General features: G+C 41.1%; 2 protein-coding genes across 8 annotated transcripts; one reads left to right on the top strand and one right to left on the bottom strand.

The window, feature by feature from the left end:
- Positions 1–1,085: 1,085 nt before the first annotated feature.
- On the top strand, positions 1,086–6,160 carry LOC112903230 (7-dehydrocholesterol reductase). Its single transcript, XM_025972466.1, has 13 exons — positions 1,086–1,334; positions 1,474–1,699; positions 2,066–2,121; positions 2,693–2,795; positions 2,876–2,941; positions 3,026–3,139; positions 3,306–3,432; positions 4,608–4,708; positions 4,848–4,973; positions 5,060–5,124; positions 5,219–5,300; positions 5,375–5,457; positions 5,672–6,160. Exons 1-13 carry the CDS (start codon positions 1,192–1,194, stop codon positions 5,736–5,738), a joined length of 1,359 nt encoding a protein of 452 aa, XP_025828251.1. The 5' UTR covers positions 1,086–1,191; the 3' UTR covers positions 5,739–6,160.
- Positions 6,161–6,536: 376 nt separating this feature from the next.
- Positions 6,537–12,175, bottom strand: LOC112877397 (oligoribonuclease-like). 7 transcript variants are annotated; one of them, XM_025941728.1, is made up of 11 exons: positions 11,985–12,175; positions 11,465–11,624; positions 11,331–11,362; positions 10,783–10,972; positions 10,098–10,174; positions 9,343–9,424; positions 9,201–9,256; positions 8,239–8,325; positions 7,464–7,554; positions 7,269–7,300; positions 7,017–7,141 (listed from the first exon to the last, which is right to left on the bottom strand). In XM_025941728.1, the coding sequence occupies exons 2-10, from the start codon at positions 11,586–11,588 to the stop codon at positions 7,284–7,286; spliced, it is 756 nt and encodes a 251-aa protein (XP_025797513.1). In that variant the 5' UTR covers positions 11,589–11,624; positions 11,985–12,175; the 3' UTR covers positions 7,017–7,141; positions 7,269–7,283. The 7 variants fall into 7 exon arrangements, with proteins under 7 accessions (XP_025797490.1, XP_025797483.1, XP_025797497.1 ...); XM_025941705.1 differs by lacking the exon at positions 7,269–7,300 and having other exon boundaries at positions 6,537–7,141; positions 11,961–12,175; XM_025941698.1 differs by lacking the exon at positions 7,269–7,300 and having other exon boundaries at positions 6,537–7,141.
- Positions 12,176–18,197: the final 6,022 nt, after the last annotated feature.

Raw genomic sequence — 18,197 nt, 5'->3', positions numbered from 1 at the left:
AATTTGAGCAAACAAATGAAATCTATATATTAGGGGTTTAGAACCAACATGTCAGTCGCTAAATTAGATTTGGCAGGTTTGCGGATGCGGATATTATTTTTTTTTTCAAACCCGTTAGCAGATATCCGTTGCCATCTTTAGATATACCTTTTTTTAATTACATAGTACAGCATAGCCACTCACAACACACGCACACTCATTCTTATTAACATACGTACCCAAACCCTACCCCTGTGAGCATCTTTAAAGACTGAGCAGGCAAATTCTTGATATTGACGAAGTCACCACAAGGACCTTACTATCGAAGTGAACGTCACCTACCACTGAAAACACAATATTATTAAATCCAGAAAATTTGGTCCCACGAGAAGTCAAACTTAGAACCTCAGATGCTACAAGGTTCTTGTAATCACTGGGCTATAGTGCCTTTGAAATTAGTGTTCATTTGAAATAAAAAAGAATAAAAAGAGATTAGTTATTAAGCCATAATTAGTGTTCCTTGTTACGTAGTAGAGTAAATTAATGAAAAGGGCGTTCATGAGGACGCTATTTATTTAGGGGAGGCGGTGACAATTTTGCCGTTATTACTGCCAAGCTCAAGGGTATTTAGGGGACGCTATTCACCTCCGTTCATCTAGTTGATTTTGTACAGGAGTTTCTGATCAGATTCGTCAACAGAGCTATTTTCACTTTATACAGTTTTACCTGGAGCTGCTGAAGAAGTTCCTGCAGCAGCCGTGTCACAGAGGACCGAAATTGAGTGTGTTAGGTGTTTTAAGAAGAGAGTAGGTTTGCAATAACTGTACCCAATTTAATGGCATTTCAATTTCGAGTCCAAATGTCCAATACCTGCGTAGTATGTATTCTTTTCTCCGCAACTCGTACGATGTAGGGCCTGTCAACAACTACATGCTATAAATGTACGACGACACGAGTCGCACGAGACACGACAAGCCGTGCGCACAGCGCTACTCGTGGCGGTTCCCGGGCCCACCCGCGCCTCGCTGTCGCACGTGAACGGCGTGGCGCCCCAGATCGGGATCGGGAGCACCCCGCCGGCGCCACTCCCCTCAAGATCTTTTTCCCAGTCAAGTCGCCTCCCTCTCCTGCTGCTCCCCTCTCCTCCCCACACCCATCTCACACCCCGCGCCCGCGCACACCGCAGCGGCCGCGCGAGATCGCGAGGAGGCCATGGCCAAGGCCAAGCCTTCCTCCTCGGCCGCCGCCGCCAAGCCGGCCGCGGCCACGGCGCCGGCCACGGTGCACTCGGCGCTGGTCACCTACAGCTCCATGCTCGCGCTCCTCTCCCTCTGCCCGCCCTTCGTCATCCTCCTGTGAGTGCCGCTCCTTCCTCTCCCCCTTTCGTTCCAATCGCGCCGCGTTCCTGGCCCCCCGCTCGGATCGACCCGAGTCCCACACACTAACAACGAATTCGGCTGTTTGTTAGTATTGATTTTGCTCGGCGCGGTGCAGGTGGTACACGATGGTGCACGCGGACGGATCGGTGGTGAAGACCTACGAGCACCTCCGGGAGCACGGCCTGGTGGAGGGGCTCAAGGCCATCTGGCCCATGCCCACCGTCGTCGCGTGGAAGATCATCTTTGGCTTCGGGCTCTTCGAGGCCGTCCTGCAGCTGCTGCTCCCCGGGAAGCGGTTCGAGGGCCCGATCTCCCCCACGGGGAACGTGCCAGTCTACAAGGTTCGTGCTGTCACTCCTGGTGTCAAACTTGATATGAATTTTGCCCCTAGATAAATTCGAATTGTTCCGCATTGCCTGAAATGGAAGAGGGTCCATTGCCCATTGCTAGCTTATTTGTAGCATATTTTTCCTGGTGACTGCACATGCTTTTCTATCTTAATTACTACTAACTTGAACAACATTGAACAATAATTACCTGACTACCTGCAGCATCAGTGACAATAGGAGTAGCGTGTTTAATTGTTATTTGTATCATGGTCAATCTTGTTGGATTCACTCTGAGCAAACTAGTACAAAATAGGTTCAAGCTTTTAGTACTTGCCTTATAGCTAACATTTTGTTTATTGCCCTTCTCTTTGTTGTCAGGCAAATGGCTTGCAAGCATATGCAGTGACCTTGATAACTTACCTTGGTTTGTGGTGGTAAGGCTATCCTTTTTCTTTGGTGGACCTGCTGTCCTTGTAAAATCAACTTGTCTCTCTTTTTTGTTTTGGTAAAATGTATTTAACTGATCTTGGATAGATCATAAGATCATTCGCCATAAACATGGTGTTCCCATGTCAACTGTTTCAAGGTTACAATGTGATCTGGCTCATACCAGATATACATGAGATGAATAAACGTTGACATCCTACAGTTTACCTGTTATCACCACTCCATGCATGTATCTTCGCTATTCATCCATCTTGCAACTAGAGCAAAATAAAGTTCTGGAACCTTGGATCTCGTGGACACCAAAGTAACAGTGTAATTTTCTAAGTGGTCAATTATTTCCCTGTAGTTATCCTTGTAGTTCTTCTGTCTTTTGATACTTGTTAATTCCTCTTGCATTTTTATGTATCTTTTTTGCGTTATTCAAAAATAGAAAGTAGTTTGCTATATCTCCCTAACTTTTTAACACACATTATCATTTTGAAATTTGGTATTGAACCTCTTAAATTTTGTACATTAGCATATGTTACCACACACTAACAAAAAAAAGTTTTGTGTCAGGTTTGGAATATTTAACCCTGCAATAGTATATGACCACTTGGGGGAGATATTCTCTGCTCTTGTTTTTGGAAGCTTTGTATTCTGTATTTTTCTGTACATAAAGGTGAGCTTAGTTAAAAAGATCTTTGTTTCCTTCATTAGCTACTATGTTTCATTTCATTAACATTTTCTTTTCCTTGCTAGGGTCATGTAGCTCCATCTTCATCTGACTCTGGATCATCAGGGAATCTGATAATTGACTTCTACTGGGTATGCATTGTTAAATATACATGCGTTTGATAACAAATTACATGCTTCTTTGCTGGCCCATTCTTATAACGAACAATTTTCCAGGGTATGGAACTGTACCCTCGGATTGGCAAGTACTTTGACATCAAAGTCTTTACAAACTGTCGTTTTGGCATGATGTCCTGGGCTGTTCTTGCTGTAACCTACTGCATAAAGCAGGTCAGAATATTATAATATCTTCTGTTGTGCTAGTTTCATAATTTTTGGCATTATTGCTCATTGATGTGTTGTTGTTGTAATACCATTCCAATTTAAAAATGGAAAGTCTGCATTATATAAGGAAGTTATCTCTTGGATTTACAGTTGATTCCTTTGAAACTTGCAGTATGAAATGAATGGCAGAGTTGCAGATTCTATGCTTGTGAATACTGCACTGATGTTGATCTATATCACTAAATTCTTTTGGTGGGAATCTGGATATTGGTGTACCATGGACATTGCTCATGATAGAGGTATACAGCTCTATTATGGGTTTAAGTGCAATTGTTTTCTCACTAAATCATATATGATCATTTTATCCACTAGCTATCTTTTTACTGAAAATTCTGCATGCATGTTCAATTTGTTTCACATTGATAATTTTTCTTCTTAACAACTAAGTGAAATAAGATTCTATTTGAACAATATTATCTTCATGTATGGAAGGGCTCACATAATATTAATTGCTCGAATGTGGTCACAGAACTGCAAGCTATGTTGGTCATCTACTGCCACATGTAATGAAGAAAGAATTGTCGTGTCAATCAAAGGACAAGCGAAATTATCAAAATTAACCCAAAAAAACTAGACCAACCTAGGAGGAACTAGGCAGCTTTGTATTAAGAAGAAATAATCATCTGAATTCGACTTGAAGGGGACTTGAACCTAGACTGTGTACATTCTCACTCTCAAGCCTCAAGTAACTGATCCTAATTCAGTTCCTATGTAATAAACATAGAATTTTGGTGTATAACACACAAAATAGGTAATTTTTTTAATAAGATCACAACCATTTCACTGCCGTCGAACCATTGGGCACTGGGCAAAATCCTTATTATGAGCTACTACAATTGCCAGGTAGAGCCTGATTGGTTTGATTCCAAAATTTGCCTTGCCAAAATTAGGGCAAGCCAAAACATTGGCAAGAATTTTTTGCTAAAATCTTGGCAAGTACTTTGTGAGGTGGGCTACTTTTTTGGATTCCAACCAAATGGGTGCCAAAATTTATGCTTGCCAAAACTTTGGCAAGGCAAATTTTGGAACCAAACCAATCAGGCTCATAGTTCAGACACAAAATTGATCCTACCGACAAGAATTTTGAACTCTTTAGAAGTAAATATTAAATGGTTTAGAATCTATTTAAAAACAATGACAAAAGGAGTTTATATAATTATATAAGGGCCTGAACCATCAATTCCATTGGTGTGTGAATCAAACACATTGATGGATGGCCCTACTATAATGAAAATATTTCTTTTTTTCTTTTATAGCACAACTGTTCATAAGAAACCCTCATAAATTGCTTGGTGATATATCAGGATAAGTTTGTATACAAAATTTAGTTTTTAATTTATGAAGTGCACTCTATCTATTTTTATCATCAATATTTTATTGTTCTCATTATTTTTCTGCCGTGATTTCCCACCAGCTGGTTTCTATATTTGCTGGGGATGCTTGGTTTGGGTTCCATCCATATACACCTCTCCTGGAATGTACCTTGTAAACCACCCTGTGAATTTGGGTCCCCAGGTTCTGTCCTAAAGCCTTTTCTTTGATATACTTTTCTTGACCATGTAGTTTCTTGATATGCTGTTTGCTTTCTGTCCATTGCTTATTTACAAGCTTAGTCCTAAAGGCTTAATTTTGTCCTCTGCAAATATTTCTGCAGCTAGCACTCTCAATTCTTCTTGCTGGAATTTTGTGCATATACATAAACTATGATTGTGACCGCCAGCGCCAAGAATTTCGACGGACGAATGGGAAATGCTCAGTCTGGGGCAAGGCTCCATCCAAGGTTAGAAATATAGACCTAACTGGTTCCAAAATTAGTCCATAGTAATTTCATGCCCTAATTGCTTCTCTGTTGGTGCAAAATTTCAGATTGTTGCCTCATATCAGACTACAAAGGGTGAAACTAAAACCAGTCTTCTCTTGACTTCTGGATGGTGAGTTTGAGAATTCTTTACATGGTTCATAGAAAATTTTGTAACCATGTGTGTCAATGAAAAGCAACGATCACATTGTTATCTATTTTAACAGGTGGGGCTTGTCACGTCACTTCCACTACGTCCCAGAGATACTATCTGCATTTTTCTGGACTGTTCCTGCTCTTTTCAGTCATGTAAGCTTGTCTAGATTGCGCTACATGACAAATTTATTCAGGATTGTTGTAACTTGGTCCTTTTGTGTTTGCAGTTCCTACCATACTTCTACGTGATCTTTCTTACAATATTATTGTTTGACCGAGCAAAGAGGGATGATGATCGTTGCTCATCAAAGTAAGTAAACATGACAATCGCTAAAGGATCAGTTAAATATTTGTACTTTCTTCTTAGTTAGCATTGGCACCAGGTCCTTCTGTTAAATGTTCATTTTTGGAATATGTACCCATTCTATTAAGAAAGATTAATGTTCCAGGATACTTAGTTACAAATTCAGCACTTTGTATATCTCCGATAAATAATCTGATGCGAGTTGCCTGCGTTCTCACAGGTATGGGAAGTTCTGGAAGATGTACTGCAACAAAGTACCTTACAGGGTCATCCCTGGCATTTACTGAGCATCTAAGATGCTACAACTCTCTTTAGCTCAGCAGATGCTTCCAGTCTTCACCTTGATCTGCTACAGCTTGTGTAACTTCGATGCCATTAGCTTCCCTTGTATGCAGTATTAGATTTAGGCAGCTTGGCATCTACCTTGAATGTGATGTACTCAGACTGGAACAGCTGTTGTTTGTTTCGCGGTTCCTAGTACGGGAGGAATTAAAGTGCAGGACAATCTGCCTTGTCAGGGGTACTTTTCGCTTAGAGTCACAAGGCAGCACAACAATAAGGCACCATACAATAATGTAACTATAGTTGCTACGGTCCCAATATTTTACCTTTGCCAAAACATTTTGTGCATGATGATATTTTGTATGGGTTTCTAATACCTTGTATGCTGTTGCTGTTTGCTTCTTAGTTTAATTCAAATTTGAGTTCCTGTTTGCACCATGTTGTTTGAGAAAAAGTGTTGACTTGCCTGGTTGGAGTTTCAGCTAGTTCAAATAATGCATTTGTTCCGTTATTTAGGAAAACTTACATTATTTTAGCAGACATCAGTGACATCTTAAAGTTCGTCCGTCTCTCTTATTTAGCTTGTGCTACACTAAGAGGATCGATCTCTTTGTTCAACAGTCACAATGAGTGGTTAATAAGAAAAAGGAACTCGACAAAGTTAGGCAGAAGGCACAATTTTAAATAAGGGTGCGATCATGCTAATAAATAATATGCTCAAGTCTGAAATATAAAGAAAGAGAGCGTAGGTCGCTATTTTGAAACATCATAACATATGCCTAAATATTTGTAGACAAATGTAGAGGGGACTATCTGTGTGCATCGTTAAAGATGAATCTCGCGGGAAATGCTTATATTCATTATTACATCGATAAAACTGTGCATTTTTATCTAGGGAAGCAGAAATTGCATGGCCCCTCAAGTTGCTTAGAAGGATGCTTCAGTGGATATCACACACTTGCAGGGGCACAAGCTACGCTGAGCGCGGCATATGTGCCAATCATTGACACCATGCCATTTAACATAGGGAGTAGCCAAGTAATTGCGAACATCTGTACATGTACATAATGCAGTAACAAGGAGGTTCATCTAGTAGCGTTCAAAATCCCACCGAGAATATGCCGCAAGTCCCAAACCACTAAACAATGTGTACAGAACATCAACGGAACCCTGCATATGAACTCGAAGAGGCATGAGACCTTCAACCTGAAAATTCGACTGCAATTCTGGCGCTCAGTCGATTCAACTATTCAACAAGAAGGCGGCTGCATACTTCACTCATGCAGCTACCTCTTAGATTTCTGTGGTTTGAAAATGTTGTCCTTGTAGTACTTTAGTTCTGCAATGCTTTCTTTAATATCATCCATTGCCCTGTGGGCCTTTTGCTTTCTTGGAGTTTGCTTCCTTTCTGTGGATAGTAAAATGACAAAAGAGCAAGTTCAGGTTTCATCAATTCACAAGTCTTGCAGGATTACTTATATTCACATCAGTGCCCCTTAAAGATGCTAGCAGATGGTAAACCACAGCAGCATTACCTTACTGGATAGCTGCTAGTACCAATCATCACCTGACATTAGAAGCAAAGCTGCAATTCTAATTTGGTATATATACAAATAGCTACAGCGATGCTAAAACATGTAACATGTTGCCACTGCTAAGCATTTTTTTAACTACTAGCTACAGAAACTGAAGTGCTTATCCATGGTCATCGGCCAACGGATTTAGTTTACCTTTGGGATACCATCGGACGCATAAAGCCATTACACTGCTCACGTCGACAATTACATGAGAAAAGATGGCTGCAAGCTGTGGCATATACTTCTGGCAGGAAAACAGCAGATAGAAATGTCATCAACCAAAGGCCGAAAAATATCTCAAAATTCAAATGGAAAATGCTTACTCAGAAGTCAGAAATACCCACCCTATTTATAATGAGAAATATATTGCTATTAATGGTTTCATAACCCTCCAGTCATGACTATGTGGCATTTTTTTTCTCAAGCTTCCAAAGCGTTAAAATGTTGGCTATCTATATCTTTTACAAAAATTGAGTGGAAATATTGAAATCATACATATCGATTTCTATTTAAAGGTACTTACATAATATTATAATTTCAATAACATATTATAATCATACTCCAACATCAAATAATAATCATTTGTGACCGCAGGTAGTAGCAAACATTTTTTTAACATCCTTAAATGGTTACTTAACCACCTCATCTCCTAAAACCAAGGTCCCTTTAACACCCCTGGGTTTGAGACAAATTGATTAGTGGCAAAAGCAAAACCACCTCATATCAGAATAATTTCCAAAGAAAACGTCAGGGTAAAATATCTTGGTTGTAGAAAATGAGGGAGTTTAATAACTGATTCAGACTTGAGGATCAAGTGGACTACCGTTCTTGGAGGCACGTTAGACTTAATAAAAGTACTGAGTAGAATTAAAAGAAACTGCACTAAAAAAGAGAGAGAAAAGAAGGATTCCAAGTTATTCATACTAACCTTCAGAAATAATAAATCCACATAAACAGAATTCCCAGCTAACAGTGGAGTGCCTGAACTTACATGCCTCCTAACAAAATCTAACACCTGCCAATACACCAATAGAAGGTTGTCTGTAAGGAAAAGAAAAAAGAACATCACATTAACTATGACCATTCAAGAAAGGGGATGAATTGTTCAGATAGGCATCTCGGAACCAAAAATCTGAATCAAGGGCAGTGTGACAACTAGTTAATTAGATACAAACAGAAGCAGTAAATAATTATGGTTCGATGTAATTGTTGTACTAAAGTAATGAAATAGTGTTATTCAAAAGAAAGAATTTAGGTGGGAACCATATACGAATTCCAATTACGCAGACAATGAAAAAAATGCAATAGGCCCAAGCGCACTACACAATTTGATCATGTTAGATTAATACAGGCATAGATTGGGGTAACCATTGAACATAGTGACTAAAAAGTACTCCATTCATTCTCTTTTGATAGTCCTATTTCATCTTGGTACAATGACCAAGAAGAAGGACCTTGTTTATTGTCTCATTAATTACAACTCGGTTTCCATGTTATCATATACATACACCAATTTTTTTCTAAAGAAGTTACTCTGCACGGGAATTGAATGGCCATTTGTACCATTCCCAATATGTCAACTCAAATAGGACTATCAAAAGAGAATAATTCAACTTTGGAAATAGGACTCTCAAAAGAGAATGGAGGGAGTATGTTAAAATGTTTGAAACATTTAAAAATATTTCAATAGCTTGTAAGGGTTCAAACAAAGGTATTAAACTAAACTAGATTACTATACCATTGCAGATGAGTTATTGGAGATGGGAAAACAGCCTAAGAATTTAGTATATTGAATAACATTAAGTACGTTAAGTGCTGTAACTTCACATGTCTGCCAAAAAAAAATCGAAGGAAAAAAGTGACATGTTACCACAAAAGCAGAAAACATACTTGTGCCTCTGCATCACATTCAGAAAGTTCACTCTGCAGTACTCTTTCCGTCAAACCTAAATTAGAAACCAGTGGCATTGGATTTATATTCAAACATAAAAATACAACAACATATGTTTTTTTAGAAAAGAGTGCTATTTACCACTAGCTGAATGGTGAGTTTTGCACCATTCATCCATATTATCTAAACAATCTTTGCTCTGGCTTATAACCAAGTCAGGGCCCTGCAAAATAGCAAGATAAACATGTCAAATAATTCTATTTATAGATGGTGTTGACAGACAATGTGACATTGACATGGTTAACGAACTACAAATAATGAAACACTTTCTTTGCTTAACAATATGGCCACTGGTGAAGCATTTGAAAGGTAGCTGTACTAAAGCATTCAAAGTATCATATTCCATATGGACATCAGGTAACCATGGGATATATGTCAATAAACAGAATTTAGTTAGCAGACACCTGGAATTTGAAATTAGCCACATTTATCAAAACTGATAGTGGATCTAACACAATGAAACCTACCACCAAAATTTGGTGTGCAAATTACATTAACCCTGTAAACATATTTCCTGTTAAAATCACTGCTCCTTCAATTACTAAAAATAAAAGTATCACATTATAAGTATGCAGTCAAGCTTTTCAGTTCAATACCTGTTTCCATAGAAATATCAACTACCTAGATTGGATATCTGCTCCTTCCCCGTAAATTTAATGAACTGATGTATTTAGGAGCAGAGTGATTAATATCTTATTTTTAACAGTCAAATAGAAACATCAGTATCACAAAGAAAGTCTTCACAATTTTTTATAGAAAAGGCTAAAGTGTGAAACAAAACCACTAAATATAGAACAATCAACAAACCAACAAAGGTACTTCGATTCAACAGCAACCTCTATTTGTTTTGTAAGTTTACCATCCGTTATGATACAAGCAATCTCCAAAATCCGATCTTTCTTAATATCCAAACCTACACAATCCAGGAAGTGTGTGGTTACATTAGTTATTTAAGGCTGAAATATATTATCAAGGTTGAATAAAGATAACAAAATAGCTACTTTTTATTCGGTATATTGGTTCATAAAACAAACTATCTGGAAAAAGATAACAATATAATTAGTAATTAGTTTACAAGCTGCACCTCCTATGAGGTCAGAGTTCAAAATATTTAGCATAAATAATGTTCCCGGGAAGGAGGTCACATAAAATATTCCGAGTTATCTTGCATTTGAACTAGCATTTCTTAATTCAGGCCAATACAAACGGTATTCTGGAAATATGAGATTGGAGCCTCCATAGTGTAGTTCGTCCTGTTGTTCAGTAGAAACCTTATATTGGACCATATCCACTTTGTAAAAGCACATCATATGAAGCCATGAATAACACCACAATTAAGTTCTGAAAGTACGAGATGCACTATTCTAAAACATAATGAATTTCTTCAAAATTGAAACAATATAGACATAACTTAATGATAGAAAGCAAATTATGAAATCTGACAAACAAGTGCAACACCAAAACTGACTTCTCTAACAATTTTAAGATAAAACGAATTTTAGAAATTTAAAAAAGGCTCACCAGTCATTTCCAAGTCTATCCATACTAAAGGCATCTTGTAATCACCAGATGACGAGACAAGTGTCCCTTCCTCATAGTTTATTATGACTTTGTCATTCTGCTCAGTTTTATCTGTGCAGGGAATGAAATTTCCAATGAAATCATTTGAGACAAATTGAAGCTTTGGAATGACTACAATCAGTGTGTGGGCCTAATCAAAGACATGAAATATGTGCAGTCAGAAGTACAAAAGGAGGGTCATGTACCAAAAGAAGCAGATTAATTTTCTTCTGTAGAACAGCAAAAAGGGGTTACCCTATAACGGCAGTACCAGAATTGTATAGCAGTGCATGGACTAATTTATCTCAAGCAACAGAGATTCTTCTAGTGGCTAGTCCTTTCATTTCCAGATAAAATTCAGGCTAAAGATAAGACGGTTCAAGAACCCTTTGCAAATTGCTGCACTACCAAATCATTTCAAGAAAAATATCAATTATGCCATTGGTAAATTTCTGGTTGGTACTGTTTTTTTTCATTAAGACCCCATAAACCACAAAAAAACTATATACCTGATTAAACTTGCAGGGATTATAAACCTGAGCTGGATAGGCAATTCCCCATGCAGAAGAAAGAAAGGAAACTTAAACTTCATGTTATCCAAAAGCTCCATTTCAAAGACCAAAAGGGTTACAGCAGTACTAACCAGGTTCCCTGCAAGCAGTTTCTTCTGCGCTGGAAGATACCTGCGCAACATCAGCTCTGTCATCTTCTCCACTAGTTTCAGCATCTAGGTGTAGAGCCGAGAACATGTTTGCCAGCTTACTCATTTCTGAAATACGATCTTCAGCTAACTCAACTCAATACTGCATTGAAGATACAAGCATATCAATACAGTTAAATTCATTTGGATCCAAGCACGCTGCACGCAAGGACGTCTAAGTTGCTTTTTCCTGGGGCACACAGCGAGGGGGGCATGGGGGTTCAATTGAACCTCCAAATTCTTACAAAATAAACTGCATGTTAACCAGGGATGGATAGATGACGGACTAGATTAGTAAGAAGAAAAGATTGGTGCGTTTGATTGTTCTAAGTCACAGTGAAAGAAAGATCACCAGAAGGCTATAACGGAGCAAATCAATGCGTCGAAGCAATTTAGGGTTACTTAACAAGGGAACAAAACAATCCGAGTCCCGACGGACCTCCACTCGACGCCAGTCCAGTACCAGTAAAGGAGCGCGGCGACGCTTGCCGATGAGAGGGAAGACTTCAGTCGGAAGATGCCAAACTTGCTCTGTCAAGTCGCCGGCGGCGAGGCCGACGATAATGAGGCGCTACAGATTGTGAGGAAGGTAATTCGAGAACGGGAAGGGGCAGATTTTGGGGTCATCTTCGGGGAGGAGAAAAAAAAAGAGTAAATTCCCTCGTTGCCACTAAAATTAAATTTACATAGATCCCTTTAATACTATCAAAATTTCTTGCTTCCCCTCACTGCCACTGTTTTAAATTTGCATTCTTCATTTTCGTTAAAGTCAGTTAACTTGTAATCATTGATATTTTGGACCCGCAACTGTAATAGGGTGTTTAAAAACTAAGCAAACATAAACATGAACATTTCATCATGCATAATGACAAGAAAAAAATTTCAAAATATGCATTTATTATATATATGTATATATGTGTGCATGTGCATGTGCATCTACCATCTCATAGCTTTCAAATCAAAACCATAAATGCCTAGCAAATGAGTAGACACCCCATCTTGTAATGGTCAACAAAAGTCTAGTTGAAGTCTAAAACAAAAAATTAAAAAAAATTAAACATGAAATGACAAGTCCTTTGAATTCTAGTTTTAAAAATTTAAATTATCTTTCAAACCGTACCTCAAATAAAGTTTTTCCTGAAATGAAAGTTGAAGGTTTTGAAATTATCTACAACTTTCGTATTCAAAAGTTTTCAAGTTTCTATATAAAACTTTGAGAAAAAAAATTCAAATTGATTGTCACTGTTTCTCTCTTCCTTCTCTCTCTTCCCTCTCCCCTGTTCTGCGCTCGACAGCGGTAGAGGCCGCCGGCTCGGTGGCCGGTGATGCTTGAGCACCACGCCGCGCCAAGGCCGGCATCTCGACCGGCTACCGATCGAGGCTCACCCACACGCCAAGCCCCTTGCCCTGCCCGTGCCTGGCCTCCACGCGTCGCCAGATTCCTGCCACCGCTCTCCGACGCTAGCTCGCGGCCACCCCTTGCTGCCCGCCTACTCCGGCGCCCTTGCCCGCTCAGCCGGCTTCCCCAGCGCCCCAGCGCCTCCTCTCCCTCTCCTCTGGCGCCTATAAAAGGGGGCAGCTCCAGCCCTCCCTGCCCGCGCGCCCGAACACGCTGGCCCCTGCTCGCGCGCCCACGGCGCCACCGGAGCGCCATCACCGCCGCCGTGCGCCCCCTCACACCGAGCCCTTCATCCACCCCTCCACAGCCCGACCCAATGGCCCAAGCTGAGCCCCTAAACCGACTGCCCTCATCCTACTGAAGCTCTCTGGCCTAGTCCTGCTCGTTCTCCCTCGCCGGAGCTCGCCGGAGCACCGCCGCCACCGCTGCGGAGTTTCTGCTCTTGCCGCCGGCCCTCGTTCGGCCATCTCCAACCCCACCGCGACCACCCCCGGGTAGCCCTCACCTCCCTCATGCTCCTACACCCCTCCCTCACCGCCGGACGGCCACCACATCGCCGGAATTTGACCTCCAACCATGGCAGCCGCGCCCAGGGACTACATTGCAATCGCCAAGTTCAGTCCTCCGTGCATAAAACCAAGGATCTGCTCGTAAGACACAAAACTGTGTAATGTGGTTTGAATCTGCAACTTGTAAAATCCACTAAAAATTATAGAAAAATCAGAAAAATACAAAATAAAATGTTCTGAGTTCCTGGTGACAAGATCCACAATTTTGTACAGGATGTTGGCCAGTTTCAAAATGAAACTAGTTCTAGAAAATATATTAGTTTTGGTAGCATTTAATAGTATCTCCTGTTCTAGGCATATACTGATAGTGAGTTTTGGATAGTAGGTTAGCTTCTTGATAAGTAGCCTTGTGTAAAAGTTTCAGGACCGGATCATACCTCTAGCTATAATTTTTTGTTACATCTTGATTCATGCACTAGCTTGGTAGATCTATTTATTTATCATATTTTATAATGATGCTAGGGATGAAACTTATACAGTAAGGTTACCTTATCACATGAAAGCTACAGAAAAAGTTTGGAACCTTAGACTTCTATCTAGCATGCTCGTATGTTTTTGTCCTTAATACATCCATTAAATCAGTAAAAATAGTTCTGGTGCCTAGAAAAAATATGATATTTTTGAGTAGTTGGTTAGAAAAGTTTGGAGTTCATAAGCTTCGTAGATCTATGATTAAAAATTAATCTTGAATAATGTAGATATATTTTGTTATATTTTTCTATGCTCTGTTAGTTGCTTAATAAAATCTGAAAAATTTACAGTAGGGTCACTATAGGTGTGAGAGCACTCTGTAAAATTTTGAGCACGAGTACTTGGTTTGATCTGCATAAATAAATTAAGGTTCTAGCAGTAGCTATTTACTATATTTTTCATGAAAAATCTGCTAGGTAAAAATGGCCGAAATGTTTACAATAAGGTTGTCACTAAAAGATGTGCTCTGTATAAAATTTTCAAGAACTATGTCTAGCTTTAGTTAAAGAGTGCCACATGTTGCCTTGTGTGGGTAGAGAAAAAGAGAAATGGTTGCATGTTAATAACTTATGAAAACACCCCTTTCACCTAATGAAGTAAGCAAAGTTAATTAATATTCTTTAAATCACTCCCCAAGGAAATGTAAATGAAATGCTTTGCAACTTTATCGTGAAATATTGTTTGTTGTTTCTATCATTAAAATCACTCATACATATGCATTCATATAGAATCGACTACTCTCACCGATGGAACGTACGAGCTGATCCCGGAGTCCGAGAGTGCGCAGCGTGAAGCTCAAGTGAATCTAACTGAAGTTGCTGAAGACCCGGACTAAAGTTCGGAAGAGCCCAAGTCTAACCTTGCTCGGGAAGGCAAGCCCCGGAGCATGAACCCTATTTTTCGACTTATACAATGTTATTACTTCTATGTATTTGTGCATTTAAATTTATAGAAGTTTATTGCTTATGTTGGAATCATAAGATCGACGGGCGGGGCTGTTTATGATATTCATGTTGATGATTGAGGCCAAGTCTATGTAGCGAAAATGGCTAAGGTCGCGGTGTGTGGTAGCATATGGTCAAGTTTTCGAATGTACTAACCACATGCCGAGAATATGGTAATCGGTAAGATTAAGTACTTGACTGAACCGATGCGTGGACTTCATCCCCACCCTCTTGACTTTGTTCCCATGGGCACATGGTGGGTGTAGAGGAAGGCTCTATACTCGAGGGGGTGGCCCTGTTCCATGAAACAGGAATAAAGGAAAAAAGTTGAACGTATGACTCTGTGAGTAACCACGTGATGTGTGTTTAGGTTTCCCTTGCATGAAAAAATTCGATTCGAATCGTTCGTTTCTCGAGGCCATTGAGACTGCTTGACCCTTTTACCACATAGAGTAAGAAGAGGGACAATGATGATGATGATTAATATTGTTGTATGTTTAATTAATTATTTCCACCATGTGTGATGTTGGATAGTTGCTCAACTAGAATTGTTAATGAACTAGAACTTAATGCTAAATCTTGAAAGCAAGGACTCACTCTTAGTTTCTTTTTGGCAAAACAAACCCCTCAAGCCAAAAGCCTTGTATTCTTAGGAGTCGGCTAACTATATTCCACTAGTCAGGTAAGCCTTGCTGAGTATTAGTATACTCAGTCTTGCTTGTGGTTTTGTTTCCAGGTGAGACTTTTGAGGATATGGTTGCTAGTTTGACTTGGCCATGTACTCTTCCTCCTGGTTGATCGGTGGAATGAGATGCATCACCAGCCAATGATGATAAAGCTGAATGATGTCATGTTTGGGCTTCATCATAATATTGTTAGAAATATGCCCTAGAGGTAATCATAGAGATGATCATATTTCGTTGTATCTATGATGTATTATGTGTTCATTGAACATCCATGAAAGGCAACTTGTATTGATTGGCAATTATGTGAATTATTTTGTGAGACTCTTTACTTGATGGTTATTCTAAAGTTGTTCCTAGTCGGAGTTCATGTATGGACACACATGAATATTAGACTAGCACAAGTATTAGTTGATGACTCTGTTTCACAAGTCATAAATATGGAGATGTCAAACTAATAATGTGGGCGCATGTATGACATGAGGCTGGACCGACCCAACTCGGGAAATAGTGATTTCTCATTACACAATGTGTATGTTGTGTCCTTAGATCTGAGATTGTCGCATGTACTCAAGATGTGAACCGACCTACTTAGCAGCCATCAAACGCTACTCCGTAACTAGGTAGTCATAAAGGTGGTTCTCGGGTTTGTCAAGAAGCATGCTGTGAGACATGGTCAGTCAAGATGGGATTTGCCCCTCTCTGCTTGAGAGAGATATCTCTAGGCCCCTCGAGTGATCGGATCAAGAAATGCATGGCCGTGCTAGGGTTAAGTGTTAACCAAGGATTCCGGATCACGACATCGAGAAAGAGAGGTCAGCTTGAAGCTAGACCAAATATCGTGAGGCAAAGGGAATAGCATATATATGAGATTGTGATGGCTCGTCTGATATGATCTTTGCGCGCATATAGGAGTTGACACGTCTTGCTAGAGGCCGCTGTCAACTATTGGTCGAGTATGAGTACTCGGGTCATGTCTATTCACACGTGAGTCCATAGGGTCACACACTTAAGGGGCTGGAAGCCTAATGAGGATATGATCCAAATTAGACTGGGCTTAGGTGCACTAATGGGCCTCGATTAGGAAGCCCATTGGTGGGCGCCTATAAAAGAAGGGGTGGGGGTGCATGGAAGGGTGAACCCTAATTCCACGCCCGCTGGCAGCCACCTCCATGCCCGCGCCCACGGTTGCCCTCGCGGACCTAGCAGTCTGGAGTGCAACGCTTCTTCCCCGTACATGTGGATACCTTGGAGGTGCTGCATCTGTTGCACAAGAATGAGCCGCACGTGAGGAGGTCTTGCATTTGCACTACCGGCGACCGACTGCACTACCCCGACGTGCTACAGAGTTCCACACCCACGCGTCTAGGGGTAATTCTGTGATCTATAACAACAGTTTTCCTAGTTTATGCGGTGGAAATTTTTGTTTATCGCTAGCGTAGCCCACCTCATATCCCTTCAGATATCTTGTATCGTTGTTAGAACTTTCATTTATTTTCCGATGCACTGTTAAACTCTATGATGGGTCCAGGGACCTGGAGTCCCCAGCGGACCTGCCTCTTGCTGACATTCAGACTAGCCCAAATACAGCACCCGAAATGAACGTCCACCTTTGCGGGCCGCGGCTTCTTCGAGGCCGCCCAGGCCCATGATCCCGACCGACCGGCCGATCGGGAAAAGCATGGCTCACGTCCCCAACCTAGGAGACGATCGGGGACTGGGTCCGTACCATGGCTCTGACTGAGGTCCCCTGACCACGCTTCGTCTTACGCGTGTCGCTATCCCCGACCAGCGAGGCCGAGGATAGCCGGACCCTGCGTACTGGCAGGCCCTGGGAGCAGGTGTGGCGGATAAGGATGCACGCCGGAGTCAACTTGCCGTACGAGCCGACCACCCCCTCCACGGGGGCTACGGTCCCCCTTGCTGCCACAGCAGAGGGATGCTATTCCACCTACCCGTCCTCACGAAGGGACGTGGCGCAATGTCATCATGACACGACGGACATGCCTCCGTCACGACGGAGTGACAGGGCGTGGCGCCAGGGACGGGGCATGACTGCCATACCGTACTTATCAGCGCATGCCTGCCCCCCGATCAATAGATCACGACGTACAGGGATAGAACGCGATGGCCACTCCGCAAGACAGGACTTGGACGGTGGCCACCCGAGGACTCCGACTAACAGAATTGGCGAACCCGACTGACAGAGTTGACAACCCCGACCGATAGGGCTAGAAACTCTTCCTCCACCAACCTTTTACTACCCGTAGTTCTCCTGTAAAAGCTGACCCCCTTTGGTTATAAAAGAGAGGGTCAGCCGCCTAGGCAAAGGACATCTTCGACTGGCAGACAACGCACCACATCTCTAATTCGAAAGCTTGTAACTCCCCAACTCTCACGAGCACCTGGGCTCAAGCAATACATATGATTGACCCCCAACTGGTCGTAGGGCACGATTGTCTTAACCAGTATAAATCTTGAGTCATTGCATGGTAGGCCACATCCAATTACGATGCACGATACACACTTCGAGCAGGTTTAGCTGCCAGCCAATTCTGAAATCGACAATTTTGGCGCCGTCCGTTGGGAGGACATCATGCGTCCACCATC

This window comes from Panicum hallii, chromosome 1, assembly GCF_002211085.1.
Source record: "Panicum hallii strain FIL2 chromosome 1, PHallii_v3.1, whole genome shotgun sequence".
In the NCBI taxonomy this organism is placed as follows: Eukaryota; Viridiplantae; Streptophyta; class Magnoliopsida; order Poales; family Poaceae; genus Panicum; species Panicum hallii.
The sequence above is the reverse complement of the archived record's forward strand: the minus strand, read 5'-3'. Positions and strand labels throughout refer to the sequence as shown.